We start from the raw sequence: 21359 nt of genomic DNA on the forward strand, positions 1-21359 counted from the left end.
AGCTCATCTGTAGACTATAAACTCACTGTGGACAGGGATTGTGTCCTATGTTGATATTAGTCCAGTGCTTTGCACACAGTGTATGCTCAATAAATACAATTGAATGAATGAGTGATATGTACATAAGTGCTTTGGGACTGGAGGGGTGCAGTGAATATCAGTGTTTAAGGGCATGGGATGAATAGGGAGGGTGAATAAGGGAAATAAGGCCTTAGTCAGGGAAGCCCTCTTGAAGATGTGATTAAAAGTGGAGAGAGTGGTGGTCTGTTGGGTTTGAGTGGGGAGAGAATTCCAGACTAGAAGGAGGATGTGGGCAAGGGGTCAGGATGAAATTGAGGTAACAGTAAGTATGTAGGTTGATGTTAGAGAAGTACAGTGTGCAGGCTGGGTTGTAGTCGGGGATTAGCAAGATAGGGGAGAGCCGAGGAGAGTTTAAAGCCTCCTGATGCAGAGGTGGATAAGCAACTATTGGAGATTTTTGAAGAAAAATGATCCAGGTGGCAGTGTGAAGTGTGGGCTGGAGTTGGGAGAGGCAGGGAGGCCAGCAATGAGGCTGATGCAGTAGTCGAGGTGGTATGTGATAAGTGCTTGGATCAGCGTGGTACTAGTTGGGATGGGGAGGAAGGGGTGGATCCTAGAGATGCAGTTAAGGTAATACTGACAGGATGTGGTGACAGACTGACTATGTGGGTTGAATGAGAAAGATTAGTTGAAGTAAATGCCAAAATTACAGGCTTGTGAGAAGGAGGATGGTGGTGTTGTCTACCATGATGGGAAAGACTGGGAGGCCATGGTGTGGGTGGAAGGATGAGTTCTGTTTTACACGTTATTATTATTATTATTGTTATTATTATTATTATTATTATTATTAACTAGGTGCCAGGCACTGTATTAAGTGCTGGGATGGATACAAGGAAATCAGGTTGGACACAGTCCCTGTCCCACATGGGGCTCACAGTCTTAATCCCCATTTTACAGATGAGGTAACTGAGGCACAGAGAAGTGAAGTGACTTTTCCAAGGCCACACAGCACACAAGTGGCAGAGCCGGGATTAGAGGCCATTATCTTCGGACTCCCAGGCATGTGCTCTGTCCACTACACCATGCTGCTTTAAGGTGTCAGTGGGACATCCAAGTAGAGATGTGAAGGCAGGAGGATATGCTAACCTACAGAGAAAGGAGAGGGATCGAGGCTGGAGAGGTAGATTTGGGAATCATCCACATGGACTTGGGAGTTGAAGTTTTAGGACCAAATGAGATTTCCAAGGGAATGAGTGTAGATGGAGAATAGAAGGGGACCCATAACTGAGCCCTGGGAGACTCCTGCAATTAGAGGATGGGAGGCAGAGGTGGAGCCTGCAAAAGAGACCGAGAAGGAGAGTCCAGAGAGATAAGTGGAGAACCAGGAGAGGGCAGCATCAGTGAAGCCAAGGTTAAGAAATGTTTCCAGCCTTTGAATTAATATTATAGAAAGGCTTATGGTTTTATCTTTTGATTCCAGAAAACAAGATATCCCATGGTGCATGAAGTAAGGGAGAGGTTTATCAAGGTTTCCCCGTAGTACTTTCTGCAGATTCTCTCAAAAAGTGAAGTTCACTTTGAACTTGAAAAAGTGAAGTTCTCTCCCAGCCTGGTAGAGTGAAAGGTGAGAAGTAACAGGGGGCCACATTTCTTCCCTTCTGTTTTCTTTAATTTCTTTAATATCCTCAATGTATGCCCAAACCCCCATCCTCACATGGCTTTGTTTGCTTATGGAGCCCTAGTCTAGATTCCATTCTTCACGTTTCTCCCCCTCTATCTCTTCCATGTGGGAAGAAGGCAGTGGTAAATCACTTCTGTATCTTTGCCAAGGAAACTCTATGGATACACATACCAGAACGACTTTTTGACAGAAGATGGGACGTTCTAAAGAGGGTGTGTCCATCGATTCGATGGCATTTGAAGAAGAATCTCTTCCTGGGGCTGTGAGTCCCATGTGAGATGAGACACACCTCATCTTAGCGGTGTAAGGAAGCAAATGACTCATTTTCACATTGATTTTTGCCATAGTAATAATGATTCTGGTATTCGTTAGGCATTTACCATGTGTCAAGCACTGCTGTAAGCACTAGAGGTAAAGCTACGAGTTAATCAGGTTGGTTACGGTCTCCATCCCATGTAGAGGTCACAGTCTGAGTAGGAGGGAGAAGAGTTATTGAATCCTCTATTTACAATTGAGGAAACTGAGGCAAAGAGAAGTTAAGTGACTGGCCCAAGGTCACACAACAGACATGTGACAGAGCTGGGATTAGAACCCAGGTCCTCTGACTCCCAGGCTTGTGCTCTTTCCACTAGTCTATGCTGCTTCCCAAGTGATTGCTAGCAGGCTAACTTGAGAGGTCTTTAATTTTTAGTACGGTCTTCTCGTTTACTACCCAGAGTCTGTCAGACACAAAATCAGAATTCAGGTTGACTCTGTAGTAGATACCATCTACCTGTGACCTTCTTAACCGGCACCTGTAGCCTGATATCTTTTCCCATCAGAACAATACGGAAGTTCCCATTCCTGAAATATTTCTCATCACATAGGATCTCATGATTCTTATTTTACAGGATTGAAGGGAGTGGCATTCTCTTCACAAAGCTATGGGGGCTTTTGTGTCCCCCTTATGTAAATGTGTGTATTTAGAGTATACTTAAGCAGAACACAGCATGAACCTGCATTAGACTGTGTCCAACCCGATTAGCTTGTATCTACCCCAGTGCTTAGAACAGTGCTTGACACATAGTAAGTGCTAAATAAATACCATCATAAACCTGAGTTGTTTGAACTCTATTTGCTGCTTAATCTCTTGCTGTGCTCTCGAGTCTTATTGGTGGGAAGGTAAACTGAAAGTGAAAGCCAACCACTGCCACCTGGCAGGAATTATGGCTAGGTGTTCTAGCAGTGTGACAAACCCTTCTTGCCCTTACCTACCACAGAAGTCAGCTTCTGAGAGATTTGTCTCTGGTTCCTGCTAGGTTTTGTTTTGAGACTGGAAGGTTCTGATTTATGGAGTGGAGAGGGGAGTTCACAGTTTATACTGAACCTCATTTCTTGGAAATCATCATTTGTATCGAACCTTGTGCTGTACTGAGTTAGTCTTATTTTCTTTCTTTTAGGAACTCAAAATCTAAAACAAGGAAATGCATTTAAGATGGTTCCAGTTATCCACAAAAGTCTGTACAAATCAAACCGTAGATCTTTATTAGATATGCTCACTTTTCCAACTTGGTATAAGATAAAATGCCTTAGGATGTTCTGATGACTGAATCAAGTTTCCCATCTTCATTGTCTGCTTCTCTGTGAGCAAATCTCCCAAGTACCTTTAGACAACTTTCTTGGCACAACACAAAACCTTTTCTCTACCTCAGTTGCCTCTCAGACTGCTAATCATCTCCTGTGTGAACACAGTGGTGGAAGATAAACAGTAAGTAGGCATTGCCTCCATTTTGAAGAGAACATCTGAGAAAAAGAAATCTAAGGAGACTTGCTTATGCCACCAGTGAGACAGTTTATCAAATAAGTAGAAATGAAAGAAGCAAATGGGAGTTTCAGTTGTTTGTGAAACTAATTGCTTCATCTCCAAGAAACAAGTCAGATTCCTTCAGTAGATAATTACTGAACTGGGCAGATAAAGCCTCTGAAAGAAGGATGAATAAATCATGAAAGGTTGTGAAATAGCCGACTTCCCTTCATTTAGAACATATTAGATGTTAGGACACCATTACCACAGTTATATAATCTCATTATATCAAGGTCCCTTTTGCTTTAAAAGATACCCATTCTGAGCCCACTTGTGGTCCAGAAAGGAGAGTTGAGGACTAATTTATTTTTTTTTAATAATATTTTCTAAGTGCTTATAATGTTCCAGGCACACTGTTCTAAGTGCTGGGATAGATAACATTAATGGCATTTACTAAGTGCTTACTATGTGCAAAGCACTGTTCTAAGCACTGGGGAGGATACAAGTTGATCAGGTTGTCCCACGAGGGGCTCAGTCTTAATCCCCATTTTACAGATGAGGTAACTGAGGCACAGAGAAGTTAAGTGACTTACCCAGAGTCACACAGCTGACAAACGGAGGATCAGGGATTTGAACCCATGATACAAGATATTCAGGTTGGACACTGTACTACGTGGGACTCACAATCTTAATCCCCATTTTACAGATGAGGTAACTGAGGCACAGGGAAGTGAAGTGCCTTGCCCAAGGTCACATAGCAGGCAAGTGGTGAAGCCGGAACTAGAACCCAGGTCCTTCAGACTCCCAGGCCGGGCTCTTTCCACTAGGCTACGCTGCTTTTCCAAGTTTTTAAATTTGTCCTCTCAGTCAATCATTGGTATTTACTGAGTGCTTACAGTAATAATTATATAATTATGGTATTAAGTGCTTACTATATGCCAAGCACTGTACTAAGTGCTGGAGTAAGGTTATCAGTTTAGACATAATCCCTGTCCCATGTGGTATGGGGGAATGGGATTTAGTCCTCATTTTACAGATGAGGAAACTGAGGCGCAGAGAAGTTAAGTGACTTGCCTAAATTCACACAGCAGACAAGTGGAGGATATGGGATTAGAACCCAGGTTGCCGGACTCCCGGGCAAGTGGTGAAGCCGGAACTAGAACCCAGGTCCTTCAGACTCTCAGGCCGGGCTCTTTCCACTAGGCCACACTGCTTCTCTTTATACTGTATCCTGTGCTTAGTACTGTATATTAAGCATTTGAGAGAGATCATGCAGTACAATACTGTAGACATGGTCCCTTCCCACAAAGATCTTAAAGTGCAGAGGGGAGTATAGACATTAATAAATTACAGTAGAAGAAATGCAGAGTCTAAGGGGGTGGGATGAATTTCGAGTGCTCACCTCCCAGAAATTGGCCCCTCTACTCTCTGCCCTGCACTTTAGGGGAGCAGAGGATGCGTGCCAACTCCTGTTTTTGACCTAGCTATGGGGTTCAGGTAGGTACTCTGCCCATGTCAGAAAAGGGACTCAAAAATCCCCTCCCGCAAGCAGGTCTAGGTTTGCAGTCAGGGCAGGCTAAAAATTACCTTCTTGTATCAAGTCCACAAGGGGCTCTCAGCTAGGATTTTGCAGCTATTTTTTTTAATCAACCAGATGGGATGTCCAAAAAATCCCAAATTTGGGGACTTTCTCAACCAAATCAGGACATACGGTCATCTGTCCTAAAATGTGATCAGCCAAGTTAGAATCAGATTCTGCTGTTTCAGTGACATTTTCCCCCCTTCCTTAATGCCTGGCTTGTATTACGCAATGCTGCCTTCTGTGGTTTGTGGGGGTTTTCACTGCTTAAAAGGTGGTGATTATTTTCCTAGTGGAATCTTGGAATGCAGAGGTTTTTGTAGTGATGTGCATAGCAAATTGAACATGCTGAACCAGGAGGTGGAGGGGAGGAGCTAGTGAATGTTTGTTTTTTTAACTGCCAAAAATCTTATGAGTTACTCATTATGGGATGTTTTGTCTTTAAGGATTTCCTTTGTTTTTCATTTTGGCATACCAAGAATGATTGCTCTTCATCTAAGCTGAATATGTAAGTGGAAAAATTGCAAAACAGTGTAGGAGTTGGAAAGGGCCTCTAATGTTATTTAGTTTGAACTATTGGGTCTTATCTCTCTTCTGCTGAATCTTTGTCATTGTTAACCTCGAGGATGCATATAGTTGGGGAATGTGAATCTAGTGCTATTTCGAACTTTTCCTATGGCTTAGTGTAAGAGCATGGGCTGGGAGTCTAGACCACTACTGGACTGCTATATGACCTTGGGCAAGTCACTTAACTTCTCTGTACCTCAGTTTCTACATCAGTAAAATTGAGATTCAAAACCTGTTCTTCCTCCTACTCAGACTTGTGAGCCCCATCTGGGCAAGGGACTATATCCAAGTTAAATATCTTGTATATACCCCAATGCTTAGAGCAGTGCTTGGCACATAGAAAGCGCTTACCAAACACCATTATCAACATCACTATTGTCATCGTAAGTGTGACAGATTTTTTTAAAAAAATCCGTCTTTGTAAGCTTTTCCAGATCTAATTATTACTGCTTTACAGGGTTACAATTAGGGAGAATGTTTTCTTTCCACAGAACCTGGATCATTCCCAACCCTATGCTTTCACTCTGGGTTTGAGCGTTTCCAGTTGTTGTGAAGAACAGTGAGTAGCCTCATTTGAAAAGGGACCCTTTTGATGTTTCAGGAAAGAAGTACACTTTTATTATTGGTGTTGCCCAACAATTTAGAATCGAGGTTTAAATCAAATAAGATCCTTCAGGATTTGGGGATTTTTTTGGTATTATTGGGAGGCTGGTAAATAGGCACTAAATTGGCAAAGGAGGGAGATATACAAATATCAATCCAAATCCAATGCTTTGTCATCAAGAAGCATTTATCAACTACCAACTGGGAACATAGCACTACTAAAACTAAAGTAAAGCCCTCCTGCTTGAAATACGGTCTAGGGAGAGTAATGCTGTGGAATTCTGTGGAATTCATATGTAGTTACTGGTAAAATCATACAGTGATCACGTAGTTAGATAGACTCTTTGTGATGCTGAGGTCAGTGAGTTCCTTATATTTTGTCCGCATTTGGATTAAACAGTTAAACTACGTGGTAATTAACCCATTCTGGATATCTGCCTTGAGCATAGCTTTGTTGGATTACAGGAACATAGAGCATTGGTGATGAATTAGAGCATAGGTCTGTCTGATCTGCTATACTGTTAGCTTATTCCAAAGCTACACAGAATATAAAGATCTTTCGCCGGTACCCACATGTAGAAGCAGATACTCTGAACACAAAATGCTATGTCCTGGTGCCATGATTTCAGCTTGCAGAACTTTAGTCTGATTTAGGGGTATTAAAATGGTGCTTTGTTGTTTCTGAGGCTCTGGGGAGTATTTAAATTTTATTTGAACTGCAGCCAGAGGAGACAAATGTCACAGTGTTTGTGAGTAATATTCTCGTCAAATCCCCTTTGTCTGTATGTGCAGGCCTGGCGTTCGTTGTGCCATGGTTTGAGAGCTAGGTCGATGCTTAGAAATAATGTAATTATCTAGTGCAGTTAAATAAATCCAAATTGCAGATTAATTTTCAACATATGGCACATGTCAGAGACAGGTTTAAAGAAAAAAAGAACTTTTGAAAGCGAGACAGGAAAATAAAAATTGTCTGAAAGAGTAGTTCCTATTGGGGAAGGTGCAGAGCTAAAAATTCCCAGCCCACTATTGAGTGAATTAATGCTTCTCATATCTTTGACCCTGTGGATTTGTGCTATGTATTTACATATGAGCATCATTGTTTAAATGATCCAGTACTTTGTCTCCTGCCTCAAATTAGTATCAGTATTACTACTTACTGTATATTAAATGTTTTCAACATGTAGAGAACCGTAAGAAATGTGGAAATAAAATGAGGATAAAAAGGGAATCAGCTCCTGTGGATTCACTATGTATGTTTGCAGAACTGTTGAGTCCTGTACATGGTAAACTTAAGTTCTAGTTTGCACATGAATGTTTTTCCAGGAAACATGGCATTCAAGTGAGCCATGTTTGGAAAGCATAGACACTTATACATAAAGTAGGCCTGCAGAATCGCAATTGTTCACCATCTTGTACATAATTCAAAGTGTTGGACTAGACTAAAATACCAGACAATATAACTTGATAAAAGCTTCAGTGAAAAGCATAACAGGAGTGAGAACAATAACAGCATTCACTTTCAGGAACAGAAGTTAAAATTCAGCAAACTGTTGACTTCTTTGTTTACTGATGTGTCTAAAGTTCATAAGATTGAAGTGAGTAGAAGCGACTCATTTTCAATTCCTGCCAAGTTCACTTTGTTCCCACAATAGTTATGTTTCAAAATGTAGGATGCAGTCATTTGGGTTTAGTTAGGCCAGAGAGGCCATAGCAATACTTCAGCAAGAGACATTTCAACAACCATCTCAAAAATTCACATAATTAAAAATGCTTTCCATGTGCTGTTTATGTTTAAAGTAGGAATTTTTCAATCTAGTGTCCTGTGATTATCCATCATTTTTGGTTTTAAAGAGAAGCTGACTCAAAATTATGAGGTCATGTCCATCTTGTTCTGTTTTAGAGTTTATCTGTCTTGATCTAGCCATTACAGTTGACACATTGCATTTATATCCCTTCAACTTCATGAAAATCCAGTTTCTGCAAGGACATTTGGAGTTTAATTTTAGTATTTTGGATTTTAGCATCTTAGAAGAGAAAAGAATAACCAAGAGGAAACAAACCTAGTAACGTCAAACATATATACATATATCAGTCATGAATTTGGGGTTCATTTTTTGCTTCTAAGAATATCTCCTTCGGCTTTGGACTTGGGAGGCCAAGGGTTTTTTGTAGGTGCTAGAACTCAGTCAAGAATGTAGGGTCCCTGAACTGCGGAAGTTTCGTTCATTGATCTTTGGCCCTCTCAGGGATGAGAAACAGCGTGAACTAGTGGAAAGAGCATGGGTCTGAGAGAAGGGCCTGGGTCTAATTCCAGCTCCACCACTTGTCTGCTCTGTAACCTTGGGCAAGTCACTTCTTTTCTGTGCCTCAGCCTCAGTTACACCTTCTGTAAAATAGGGGTAAAATACCTGTTGTTGCTCCCTATTATTCATTCAGTTGTTTTTACTATGCAGACCACTGCACTAAGCGCTTGTGAAAGTACAGTGCAATAATAAATGGTGACATTCCCTGCCCACAAAACCATGAATTCCATGGGGGACAGGAACTGTATCCAATCTGTTTACATTTTATCAGCACCAGTGTTTAATACAGTACTTGGCACGTAGTACAGATTTATACAGATTTACAGATTTAGGATTTATACAGATTTATTACCCTATTTTACTTGTACATATTTACTATTCTATTTATTTTATTTTGTTAATATGTTTTGTTTTGTTGTCTGTCTCCCCCTTCTAGACTGTGAGCCCGCTGTTGGGTAGGCACCGTCTCTGTCTGTTGCCAACTTGTACTTCCCAAGTGCTTAGTACAGTGCTCTGCACGCAGTAAGCACTTAATAAATACAATTGAATGAATGAATAGTAAGCACATAACGAATACCACCGTTTGTTATTATTATTATTCTTGCAAGGTTCTTCCCCAGAAGAGATCAGTATGGATCTCAGAGGAAATTGAGTTCTCCCTCCCATTGATTTGTGTTTGTAAAAGGCATGATGTTTCTTCTTCAATCATTTTTTTAAAAATCTACATCAGAGTTTCATTTGGAGTGTGGGGGTGAATTTGGGTGGACCAACTTTCAGAGGCTGTGACTCTGAGAGGCAGACAGCCCTCACCCCCAACTGTCTATAGTGAGGGATGGTGTGGCAAAGTCCCAGCCAACGTAGGAGGGGAGAAGGAAGGGGGCCTATCTTGGACTCACAGGACTTCAGGGGTGTGTCCTGATTGGGGTAAGAGGACAGCCTGAATCATGCTTAGGAGCCCTGTCGGGCTAACCCTTGCAGTCTCTGCTTTGGTGACCAAAATTATGGCCAAATGAAGTGAAACAGGTTTACAACCTTAATTGGACAGCGCTGGAGAGAGACGGCAAAGAGGGTGGAGGGTGGTCAGAGCGGGGAGAGGATACACCCTACTGCCATACTGCCTCTTCTGTCTTCTGCCACCACTTGTCAAGTGGTAGTAGCCAAAATATCCGGCCCAGGATGGACGAGTTAAGTCAAAGCCGCAGCAGAGACTAGGAGCCCCTGAAGCCAAGAGCATCTGAAAAATAGGCCTGTGCTCTGTAAACCTGGTTACCTGCCTCGTCTCCAGGGCTCTTGCCAGGCTAGCTGGGCACGTTGGAACTAACAGGAGGCCCCAGTTTGCTCGAGCTGGGGAAGAGGCCAGAGACCAGCAAGGAGTGGAAGAACATTATTAGGTCCTGGGGTTGGGCTGGGGAGCCATGACATGCCAACAGGAATCAATTAATCAATCAATAGTATTTATTGAGTACGTACTGTGTGCAATGCACAGTAGGAAGTGCTTGAGCGAGTACAATGTAACAGAGTTGATAGACATATTCCTGCCCACAAGGAACTTACAGTGTACAAGGGGAGACAGATATTAGTATAAATGAATTAATTACGAATATGTACACAAGCGCTCTGGGGCAGAAGGCGGGGTGAATTAAAGGGAGCAAACGCAAGGGCTCACTTTGAGGTCCCGTCTTTCTCCAAGGTGTGATAGGCTAGAAAAGGTTGCCTAGAAGGCTGTGAGGGTGAAGTTAATATGGCAACCTTATGGAGGAGATAATACCTTTGGTCTCAGAGTTGGATCCCCAGGTTCCCCAAAAGAAAATTACAACTAGAAGCAAAGAGATTATAAGTAATTATTTTAATATTATGCAGTGGGCTGAAAGAATGCTCATCTTAAGCTGTAACGTGAATTTGTGAAGTCACTTCAAATGTAACTGAATGAACAATACCTAGAGTGAACATTGTGTTTTTCCTGAAAAATGAAAAAACTCCTTATCAAAATGTAAAGTACATAAACATCAGAAATATTGGATGAATGCAGTGATCTACAAAACATTTCTTAATGGCAGTCATGTGAAATTAATGTTTGAATTTTAACCTGCCTAGATACCAAAACTACTTTTCACTGTTTTATTGACTTTTGTGAGCATGAACACAAGAGCATTCTAATTTGGCTCAGTGACTGTGCGTTTGTCTTCTCCCAGTTTTTTCAAGTTATTTCTAACTAGTGTATTTGTGTGATTGCCTGAGTCTCATGGTCTTCCCATTTAACTTTCTTGTGTATCATTCCTGTCTTCCTGTAGATGACACTGGCTGTCCTAGTAGCCAATCAGTGTCTCCTGTGAAGACTCCCTCTGAAGCTGGGACTAGTCCAATTGGCTTTTGCCCTGGGAGTGATGAAGATTTTACCAGAAAGAACATTAATATTGGAGCAGTGGTGGAAGGCAATTCCCAGCCAGGTCGACATAAGAAGGATCAAAAGACGACTCTTGTCAAGCCAGGTACATGCATTTACCTACTTGTCATTTCTTCTTCCATCAGAGCCTAGAGCCATATTTATATTAACATTGTAAAGTTCAGTGGATGCTATTATCATGTTATCCCTATCCCTAATGTCATAAATACTCAATTTTTAGACAAAGATGCAAGAAATGAGTTTTTAAAAATTGCCTTTCTTTTCCTTTGGATTTCCACAATTGGTAAGATTTTAAGCATACTGCAATATAAGTAACAAGAAGAAGGTTATATTCCCATTATCTGTCGAGAACTAAATGTAACAGAAGGAATTATTGCAGGAAATCAACTCTAACAGTAAAAAAGACACATTTGACTGACAGTGTCATTAAGTCTAGACACCATGATTGTAGTGAGGTAACTCAATGCACCGTGTAAAGTGACTGTATAGCATGAAATGACAGGGTGTCTAAGGTGCCTATCTTTAGAGAGTGCCTGTTACATAGATAAAAATAATACTTTCTTAAAGTTATGAGATCAGAGGGAATAAGTTATGTTCAGAAAAGCTGTCAACAAGATGAAGCACTTCACAAAAAAACTATCAACTCTAACACTACTTAAAAGCTCTCTAAACTGTAAACAAATTATGTTTATTGTTTTAGAAATAGCAGTATGTCTGTCTTGAAAGGATCTTCGTGCCTAAACCTGAGACTCAATCTCAGAGACTGAGACAAAACATTTTAGAGGTTCCAGACATTCCCTGGGTAAGTTGTAAGTTCCCAGGACTGCAATGGCAAGATGATGCAGGTCTCAGCTTGTGCCCAATCAGAGCAGTCAATCAGTCATATTTATTGAGCACACACCGTGTGCAAAGCACTGTACTAAGCGCTTGGAGAGTTCAGTATAAAAGGTTTTGGTAGACATGTTGCCTGCCCATGAAGAGCTTACAGTTTACAGCAAGCTGCTCACCTGGGGATATGTGGGGAAAATATTTCAGGTTTGGTGTGATCTATATTAGTATTTTAGCTTTAACAGAGGAGAAAAGCAGGAAGGTTTTAATAATAATAATAATGATGGTACTTAAGAGCTTACTATGTGCCAAGCACTGTTCTAAGCACTAGGGTAGATATAAGGTAATCAGGTTGTCCCACGTGGGGCTCACAGTCTTAATTCCCATTTTACAGATGAGGTAATTGAGGCACAGAGAAGTTAAGTGACTTGCCCATACAGTCACAGCTGATAAGTGGCAGAGCCAGGGTTGGAACCCATGGCCTCTGACTCCCAAGCCTGTGCTCTTTCCACTAAGCCACTCTGTTTCTCCAGATTTTGTTTTAGTAGAAAGGAATGTTGCCTGGAGTTAAGGATGCTGTCTGGCAAATATGTATTTATCAAATTCTATGATTTATTTTGACCACTGTAGCTGTGTTTTTTTCCATTTTTCTTCCCCTCCATTAGTGAATATGGTCCTAGTGGGCAGGGAACAGAGAAGCAGTATGGCTTAGTGGATAGAGCATGGGCTTGGGAGTCAGAGGTTGTGGGTTCTAATCCTGGCACCTCCACCTGTCAGCCGTATGACTTTGGGCAAGTCACTTAACTTCTCTGTGCCTCAGTTACCTCATCTGTAAAATGGGGATTAAGACTGTGAGCCCCCGTGGGACAACCTGATCACCTTGTAACCTCCCCAGCACCTCGAACAGTGCTTTGCACATAGTAAGTGCTTAATAAATGCCATTATTATTATTATTATTATTATTATTATTACCTCAGTGCTTAGTACTGTACTTACTTGCCATGTAGTGAGGATTTTACAAACACCACAGTTATTATCATTCTGTTAAGTGTTTAAACACAACTCTAAATATAAATTCATTTATTCATTCAATCGTATTTATTGGGTGCTTACTGTGTGCAGAGCACTGTACTAAGCGCTTGGGAAGTACAAGTTGGCAACATATAGAGTCGGTCCGTACCGAGCAGTGGGCTCACAATCTAAAAGGGGGAGACAGACAACAAAGCAAAACATGTGGACAGGTGTCAAGTCATCAGAATAAATAGAAATAAAGCTAGATGCACATCATTAACAAAATAAATAGAATAGTAAATATGTACAAGTAAAATAAATAGAGTAATAAATCTGTACAAACGTATACAGGTCCTGTGGGGAGGAGAAGGAGGTAGGGCAGGGAGGATGGGGAAGAGGAGAGGAAAAAGGGGACTCAGTCTGGGAAGGCCTCATGGAGGAGGTGAGCTCTCAGTAGGGTTTTGAAGGGAGGAAGAGAGCTAGCTTGGCGGATGGGCAGAGGGAGGGCATTCCAGGCCAGGGGAGGGCCGGGGGCCGGGGGTCGAGGGTGGGACAGGCGAGAACGAGGTACAGTGAAGAGGTTAGCGGCAGAGGAGCGGAGGGTGCAGGCTGAGCTATAGAAGGAGAGAAGGGAGGTGAGGTAAGAGGGGTATTGGAGAGGAGGAGGTGAGGTATTGGAGAGGGCAGTGCTGTCCTGAAATAAATAGGCCAACTAGGGTAACTTTAAGAGAGGGGATTGTGCTGATGTGGAAGAATAATGTTCTAAAAAAAATTGAGATTAATGAGCCTGTATACTCTCAATCGTATTTATTGAGCACCTACGCTGAGCAGCGCATTATCCTAGGTGCAGGGGAGAATGCAATAGAATTAGTAGACATGCTTCTTGCCATCGAGGAGCTTACGATCTATCTGGGAAGACAGATACTGAAACAAATTATAGATTGGGGAAGCAGTGGAGTAAAAAAGTATGTCTACGGGTGCTTTGGGGGAGAAAGGTGTGATTAACCAAATGCTGAAGTGGCTGTTGAGTGGGGAGATATGATGGGGCAAGATTAATCAAGGAAGGAAGTGTTGGGTGGAGCATCTATCTTCATTTGGTACCCTAAGTGTTCTGGACATGTATGATAATTAGCATTTGATTATTAAATCAATAAATAGGACATGGATATGGGTGGGAGGGTCACCTGATCTATGCTGATTTCTAGCTTTTGAATCTTTTTTTACAAAATCAGGGTTAAACCTCAAAATAACACCTAAGTACTTATTTTTTTATTTAAGCCAATGAGTGAATTACAAAGAGATCATAATTCTACTACAGTTGAAGTCATCAGTTTCGTCCATTTGTGCAATGAATTGTTCATTTATACCCTGCTAGCAATATAATCAATGTGACAGGCCTCATATACCATGAGTTATGTTCCTAAAGAGCCTCATTTTACTTAAAACTCACATAGCACTTGTCATACTTGGACGGATGTCACACACATATGTGATAACATTTCTTCTGATGGGATATCACATTATGTTGATAGATGTGCATTGTGGGAAGAAATTTCCCCAATTCCACGTAGTGTTCTATCCAAGATGTGTAATAAAAACACGTGTTAGGACAAAACCGACTCTATTCTAGAATTCTGGAAAATTTGGTCAATTTTAAATGCATCATTTTTGTCTTACTGGGGAATTTCCACTCAACTCAGAAGAGTCTGGAATTGGGAGAAAGGGTGTTGACTACCAGAGTGGGAGTGGCACAAAATTCCAAAATTGAAGTTTTCCTGGGCTGTTTGCCACTGCACAAAGTAAAATCACAGTGTGCAATGCTACTTTGGGGCTGGAGAAAGGGATGAGGGAAACAAAAGGAGTTCCTTGATCTTCTGTTGTGTGCTTGCCTGAATGAACTTGAGGGAGGGGAAAACTATCAGTATTTTTGGTGAGAGCTAGTTTACTATGGAAATTCCTTGTATTTCTGAAAAGAAAATATGTGAAATAATAATCTAAAATAGTCCACAGGTTTTTGCATGTGAATTAAATTAAAATGTAAGGCATATGTGGAGTAGAAATCAACTGTGAGCTGCTGTCTCATCTGTGAACAATGTTCTCAGTGGCTGCAGGTTTAAAATGCTCAACCACGTAATCCACTAATTCTACCTGATCAGTATAGATGTGGTGGAAATGAAGTGACAAAAGACCTAAAGAGGGCTGTGTAAATAAAGGTGTGCTGATTTAACAAATCTAGCGTACTGTTAAAGCCCTCGTTGAGCCTGCAGCTTTGTCATACTCAAGAGCATACGATCAGTTATCTTACAAGAAAAGGAAAAAAAGAAACTATGGTCTGTGATCTGGGCTTTCTGCCTTGTTTACTCAAGAACAAAATGGATCATCCCATCTGATCACTTGGAAAAAATGCAATAAAATCTTATGAGAAATCTAACATGCAGTTAGTCTCCTGTTCCCCAGGTGCCCTCTTCTTCAGTGAGAAATACATCTTGCATCAAACTATCACATAACCTGGTTAGTTTGGAATTTTTTTTATCTCTTGCTTTGCAAATGAATATAGTTTTACAATATGTTTTGTCTTTGAATTGTAAGTGTACACAATTCTCAGCCACAACCAAAATTTCTGGGGATCCAAGTTCTCTGAAAAATCCTGGGCCTGGCCAATATAGCAATAGTGCAGCAGGAGGAAAGGTTTCTTCTCAGTCTGCAGAGGTGGGTATCTTTCTGGCTGCATCATTCAAACCCTGATGAATTTAGCCAGCAGGCAGAGGCTCAAAAGCATGCATTAGCAAACATTGCATGTCAGCAGAATCCCGTTAATTTTAAAATGTAGGTTCGCCTTACACTTTTGGCTCTTTCCCCGATCTCTTCTCTCCTGATGGGATTGTGACAGTCAGACAAATGACAAATCACTATTTTTTATTAGCATTGTCTCCCTCACCACGACCCTCTCTCTCACGTACCCTCTCCTGCCTGGATCTCCCTCTCTATTCATAGCCAACAGACGACCACTCTCCCCATCTTCAAAGACAAATTAAAAACCACCTCTAGGGAGCCTTCCATGACTGACTCCTCATTTTTCCATCCTATTGGCCCTCCATTCTGCATCATCTATGCATGAAGGTCTGTACTCCTTAACCATTTAAGCATTTAGCACACATACCCTTTGACTCCACTGCCCCCCTATATCTAACATTTTAATTTCTGATTCCTCGCTAGATTGTAAACTCTAGATCGTAATCTAGATTGAGAGCAGGGAAGCAGTGTAGTTTAGTGGAAAGAGCACAGGCCTAGGAGTCAGAGAACCTGGGTTCTAATCTTGGCTCTGCCACTTGCCTGCTGTGTGACCTTGGACAAGTCACCTAACTTCTCTATGCTTCAGTTACCACATCTGTAAAATGGGTTACCTCATCTGTAAAATGGGGGCTAAATCCCTTTACTTCCTACTTTAGACTCTGAGCCCCATGTAGGACAAGGACTGTTTCCAACCTGATTACCTTGTATCTACCCCAGCACTTAGAAGAGTCCTTGACACCTAGTAATCACTTAAATGCCACAATTATTATGCCTCCTCTCTGTCACCCGACTCTAGTCCATTCATCACTCTGCTGCCAGGATCATTTGTCTACAAAACTGTTCAGTCCAAGTTTCCCCACTCTAGAACCTCCAGTGGTTGCCCATCCACCTTCATATTAAACAGAGACACCTTACCATTGGCTTTAAAGCACTCAATAACCTTGCCCCCTCCCACCTCACCTTACTACTCCCTCCCTACAACCCAGCCAGCACCCTTCGCTCTTCTGATGCCAACCTACTCACTGTACCTCAGTCTCATCTGTCTCACTGCTGACCTCGCCTTCATCAAATATTACTCTATTTATTTATTACTCTATTTATTTATTTTACTTGTACATATCTATTCTATTTATTTTATTTTGCTAGTATGTTTGGTTTTGTTCTCTGTCTCCCCCTTTTAGACTGTGAGCCCACTGTTGGGTAGGGACTGTCTCTATATGTTGCCAATTTGTACTTCCCAAGCGCTTAGTACAGTGCTCTGCACATAGTAAGCGCTCAATAAATACGATTGATGATGATGATCCTGCCTCTGGCCTGGAATGCCCATCCCCTTCATATCCGACAGGTGATCACTCTCCCCAACCTTCAAAACCTTATTAAAAGCACAGCTCCTCCAAGAGGCCTTCTCTGACTAAGCCCTCTTCTCCCACTTCATTCTATATCACCCTTGCACTTGGATTTGTACTCTTTCTCACCCCACCCTCAGCTCCACGACACTTACGTATATCTGAAATTTATTGATTGATATTAAAGTCTGTCTCCCCATCTATATTGTAAGCTCATTATGGGCAGGGAACGTGTCTACCAACTCTGCTATATTGTACTCTCCCAAACGCTTACTTCAGTGCTCTGCACACAGTAAACTCTCAATAAATAAGATTTATCATTATAATTACCAACTTTTGGTGGTAATATTCTTACCGTATCATTATTACCACTCTATGCATGTGGGTCTGTACTCTTTAAGTATTCAACACGCATATTCTTTTACTGCACTGCTTCCTTTATCTCCCCTCTTAGTACAGCCCTCAATAAATACCACTGATTGATTGATTAACAAGGAAATCAATGAGCTATATTCTCTCTAGCCAACTGTATTTCAGTCATAGGAAAGTTGTGTCCCAACCAAAGGCAGGTAACAGCACTAAGCGTCCAGTTTGGTGCTGGAGAGCTGGGGCGACTCTCTCCAGACATGAGAAAAGTTATTCAAAACACCACTGCAGTGTCCACTAATGAATGCAAACATGTATATAGCATTGAAAGAGGTAACATGCCCTCCTATATGCCTAACTTCATTCAGTCATATTTTCTGAGCACTTACTGTGTGCAGAGCACTGTACTAACTTGCTATCCAGGAGAAACTCAGCAGTGTTGCCCGTGGCAATGTTATGATTAGAGTGTTTTATCTTAATTGCGGTGTCAAGTTGGATAGAGAAACTTGTAGGGGAGCTGGTAAGGCGTTGTTTGGAAACATAGTTACAAAATGTGGGAAGAAGAGATATGGAAGCAATTGTGAAGACAGATGAAAGGCAAACATTTCATTTGTGCTCATTCTAATTAAAACACTTTGTAAGAGTTAAAAAGAGTGAATGTTTAGATTGTGAGCTCATTATGGGCAGGGAGTTTGTTGTACTCTCCCAAGCACTTAGTTCAGCACTTTGCAGGCAGTAAGCGCTCAATAAGTACAATTGAAACGAATGAACTTAGAAACATAAATATTAATATCCACATTTGAATGTCAGTATTAATGTTTGTTTTTACATTCTTTTACTTTAACTCTTAGGAAGTACTGAAAATAGAGTGAGCCCAAATAAGGTGTTGGCAATGTCACCAGATATCATCATCATCAACATCAATCGTATTTATTGAGCGCTTACTATGTGCAGAGCACTGTATCCTATCAATAGGATATCAGCCTTTTCAATGACTAACCGTACTTACAACAGTAGCTAAATTCACTGGTGTTACAAGAAGGCTCCTTACATAATACTCATGGACCTTCAGCATCTTTAGCGTTTCCCCCTCATAATTCTTTTACACTGTGGTGTCATATGTTGTGTGTGCACACGCACAAGCGACATCAGAATGCATGAGTGCTATAATGCGAGTTTTCCTTTCCAAGGGCCTGGGCACCAATTCAACCCTACCAGATTGTAGGAGAACTGGTTCAATTCTACCATGCTCCTTTTGGGTAGCATGCTACTAAGGAATTAAGCAGTGCTGTTCCCACAACACGTATCTGTCTGGTTACAGTGCACAGAGGTTTCAGAAGACGTGTCACAGAGAATTAGAAGCAGTGTTTCCTAATGGAAAGGGCACAGGCCTGGGTGTCTGGGTACTTGGGTTCTAATCTCAGCTTCACCATTTGCCCACTGTGTGATCTTGGGCAAGTCACTTTGCTTCTTTCTCCCTCAGTTTCATCATCTAGAAATATCTGTTCTCCCTCTCCCTTTAGACCAAGTGTCCCATATGGAACAGGGACTAGGTCTAGCTTGATAATCTTTTATTTACTCCGGTGGCTCGTACAGTGCTTGGCACTTAGTAAGCATTTAATATATAATATGGGTGCAGCTTCCTTCTTGCTTCCCCAATTCTGCTTCGGCACCATCCCACCTACCCCACTGATTGATTGTAGCATCAGTCAAGGTGTAAGCTTGAGGGTATTTAGGAACAACACTGGCCCTCCTCATTGTAGGAGAATTGACTGTACTCACCATCTGTTACATAGAGAAGCATTCCTTCATGTTTGGTTTGAAGGATGCTTCCAAGAGAATCATGTCATTCTGTTGATCTTTCATTAGGTGAGCAACAGAAGGTGTGTTTAATCCCAACAGGTGCCTAGAATGGTAAAATATTGTCACCTTAAAGGCAGAGGATTGAGTAGGGGAGGAAGGGGTCTGGAGGCTTAGAAATGTTTTTTAGAATTTCTAAATCGTTTCCGGCAAACAGAGAATCAATCATTCAGTTGGGTTTATTGAGCACTTATTGTGTGCAGAGTAATAATAATAATAATAATGATGGCATTTGTTAAGTGCTTACTATGTGCAAAGCACTGTTCTAAGCACTTGGGGGGATACAAGATGATCAGGTTGTCCCACGTGGGGCTCACAGCCTTAATCCCCATTTTACAGATGAGGGAACTGAGGCTCAGAGAAGTTAAGTGACTTGCCCGAAGTCACACAGCTGACAAGTGGCGGAGCCGGGATTAGAACCCATGACCTCTGACTCCCAAGCCCCTGCTCTTTCCACTGAGCCACGCTGAGTGTACTGGACTAAGTGCTTGGGAGAGTACAGTGTAACAGAGTTGATAGACATGTTCCCTGCCCACAGTGAGTTTACAGTCTAGAGGAAGCAAGTCTTTTTTAAGTAGGGGTGCCTCCCCTTCTCTTCCCCGCTGGCCATGCGTTTCTACCTCTCACAGTTCTATCCCTTAGTCCTGGGCCTGTGGATTTAGGTGAATACCAATTCTGTATTTTCTGTCTCTCTACCCTTTGTGATTTTAGAAACGTCAGTCACACCCCGTTTCAGACTTAATCTTTCCAAACTCAGTAGTTCTTTTCATTCAGGCTGTCCTTGAATGGGAGCTCCTCTTTCTCCTTAATAGTCAGGAGAAACTTGGGTGACTGTAAACTCGCTGTGGGCAGGAAGTGTGTCTGTTTATTGTTGTATTGTACTCTCCTAAGTGCTTAGCACAGTTCTGCGAACAGTAAGTACTCAAATATGATTGACTGACTGGGAAGCCTTCCTTCCTCCCTTCAAGGCCCTACTGAGAGCTCACCTCCTCCAGGAGGCCTTCCCAGACTGAGCCCCTTCCTTCCTCTCCCCCTCATCCCCCTCTCCATCCCCCCATCTTACCTCCTTCCCTTCCCCACAGCACCTGTACATATGTATATATGTCTGTACATATTTATTACTCTATTTATTTTACTTGTACATATCTATTCTATTTGTTTTATTTTGTTAGTATGTTTGGTTTTGTTCTCTGTCTCCCCCTTTTAGACTGTGAGCCCACTTTTGGGTAGGGACTGTCTCTATATGTTGCTAACTTATACTTCCCAAGCGCTTAGTACAGTGCTCTGCACACAGTAAGCGCTCAATATATACGATTTCTTGATTGATTGAAGCAGCAAAGAATCTGGAAAGGAAACCAGCTGTGGGAAATTAGTCCCCCCCCAACCAGTTCTCATTCCAGCCCTTCTGTCTTCCCTCCTTCTCCCACCAGCCCCGAGGCTCTATAATATCAGTCTTTTTGCATTCTCCTGCTATCTCTGCAACACCCTCCCCACCCCCTTATCGTTGCTGCTCCCTAATCATTTAAAGAGTCCTCTTGCTAGTGTGTAATTAAAGCAGAAACAGAAGCACACAGACTGCCCCATTGGCAACCTAACAGACTGGCAACCTAACAGAACCTGGGGAAAATCAAATTGGCACTTGTAAGTTACTGATTTCTTTCTTTCTGTACAGAAGAGTCTGTGCTGTTGCACTATCAAGTCGTGTGTGGTGTGGCTGTGTGTGTTCTGGTGTCTCCTATGTGGGCATCTGTGCTGTTGCTCCTCACCTCCTCCAGGATGCCTTCCCAGACTGAGCCCCCCTTTTCCTCTGCTCCTCCCCTCCCCATCGCCCCTACTCCCTCCGTCTGCTCTATCCCCGTCGCCCACCCCACAGCACTTGTGTGTATTTGTACATATTTATTATTCTATTTATTTTATTAATGAGGTGTATATATCTATAATTCTATTTATCCATGTTGGTGCTATTGGTGCCTTTCTACTTGTTTTGTTTTGTTGTCTGTCTTCCCCTTCTAGACTGTGAGCCCGTTGTTGGGCAGGGATTATCTCTATCTGTGGCCGAATTGTAATTTCCAAGCGCTTGGTAGACTGCTCTGCACACAGTTAGCGCTCAATTCACCTGTCTACATGTTTCACCGGTCTACATGTTTTGTTCACCTGTCTACATGTTTTGTTTTGTTGTCTGTCTCCCCCTTCTAGACTGTGAGCCCTTTGTTG

General features: G+C 41.9%; 1 protein-coding gene across 8 annotated transcripts in view; it reads left to right on the plus strand.

Moving 5' to 3' along the window:
- SYBU (syntabulin) overlaps positions 1-21359 on the plus strand; it is a 105982-nt gene that overhangs the window by 46852 nt on the left and 37771 nt on the right. For all 8 annotated transcript variants that reach the window (XM_038745313.1, XM_038745316.1, XM_038745312.1 and 5 more), the window contains one exon: positions 10829-11026. In XM_038745313.1, the coding sequence (XP_038601241.1) occupies positions 10829-11026 (198 nt within the window). The remainder of the gene's footprint in view (positions 1-10828; positions 11027-21359) is intronic.

This window comes from Tachyglossus aculeatus, chromosome 4 (assembly GCF_015852505.1).
Source record: "Tachyglossus aculeatus isolate mTacAcu1 chromosome 4, mTacAcu1.pri, whole genome shotgun sequence".
In the NCBI taxonomy this organism is placed as follows: domain Eukaryota; kingdom Metazoa; phylum Chordata; class Mammalia; order Monotremata; family Tachyglossidae; genus Tachyglossus; species Tachyglossus aculeatus.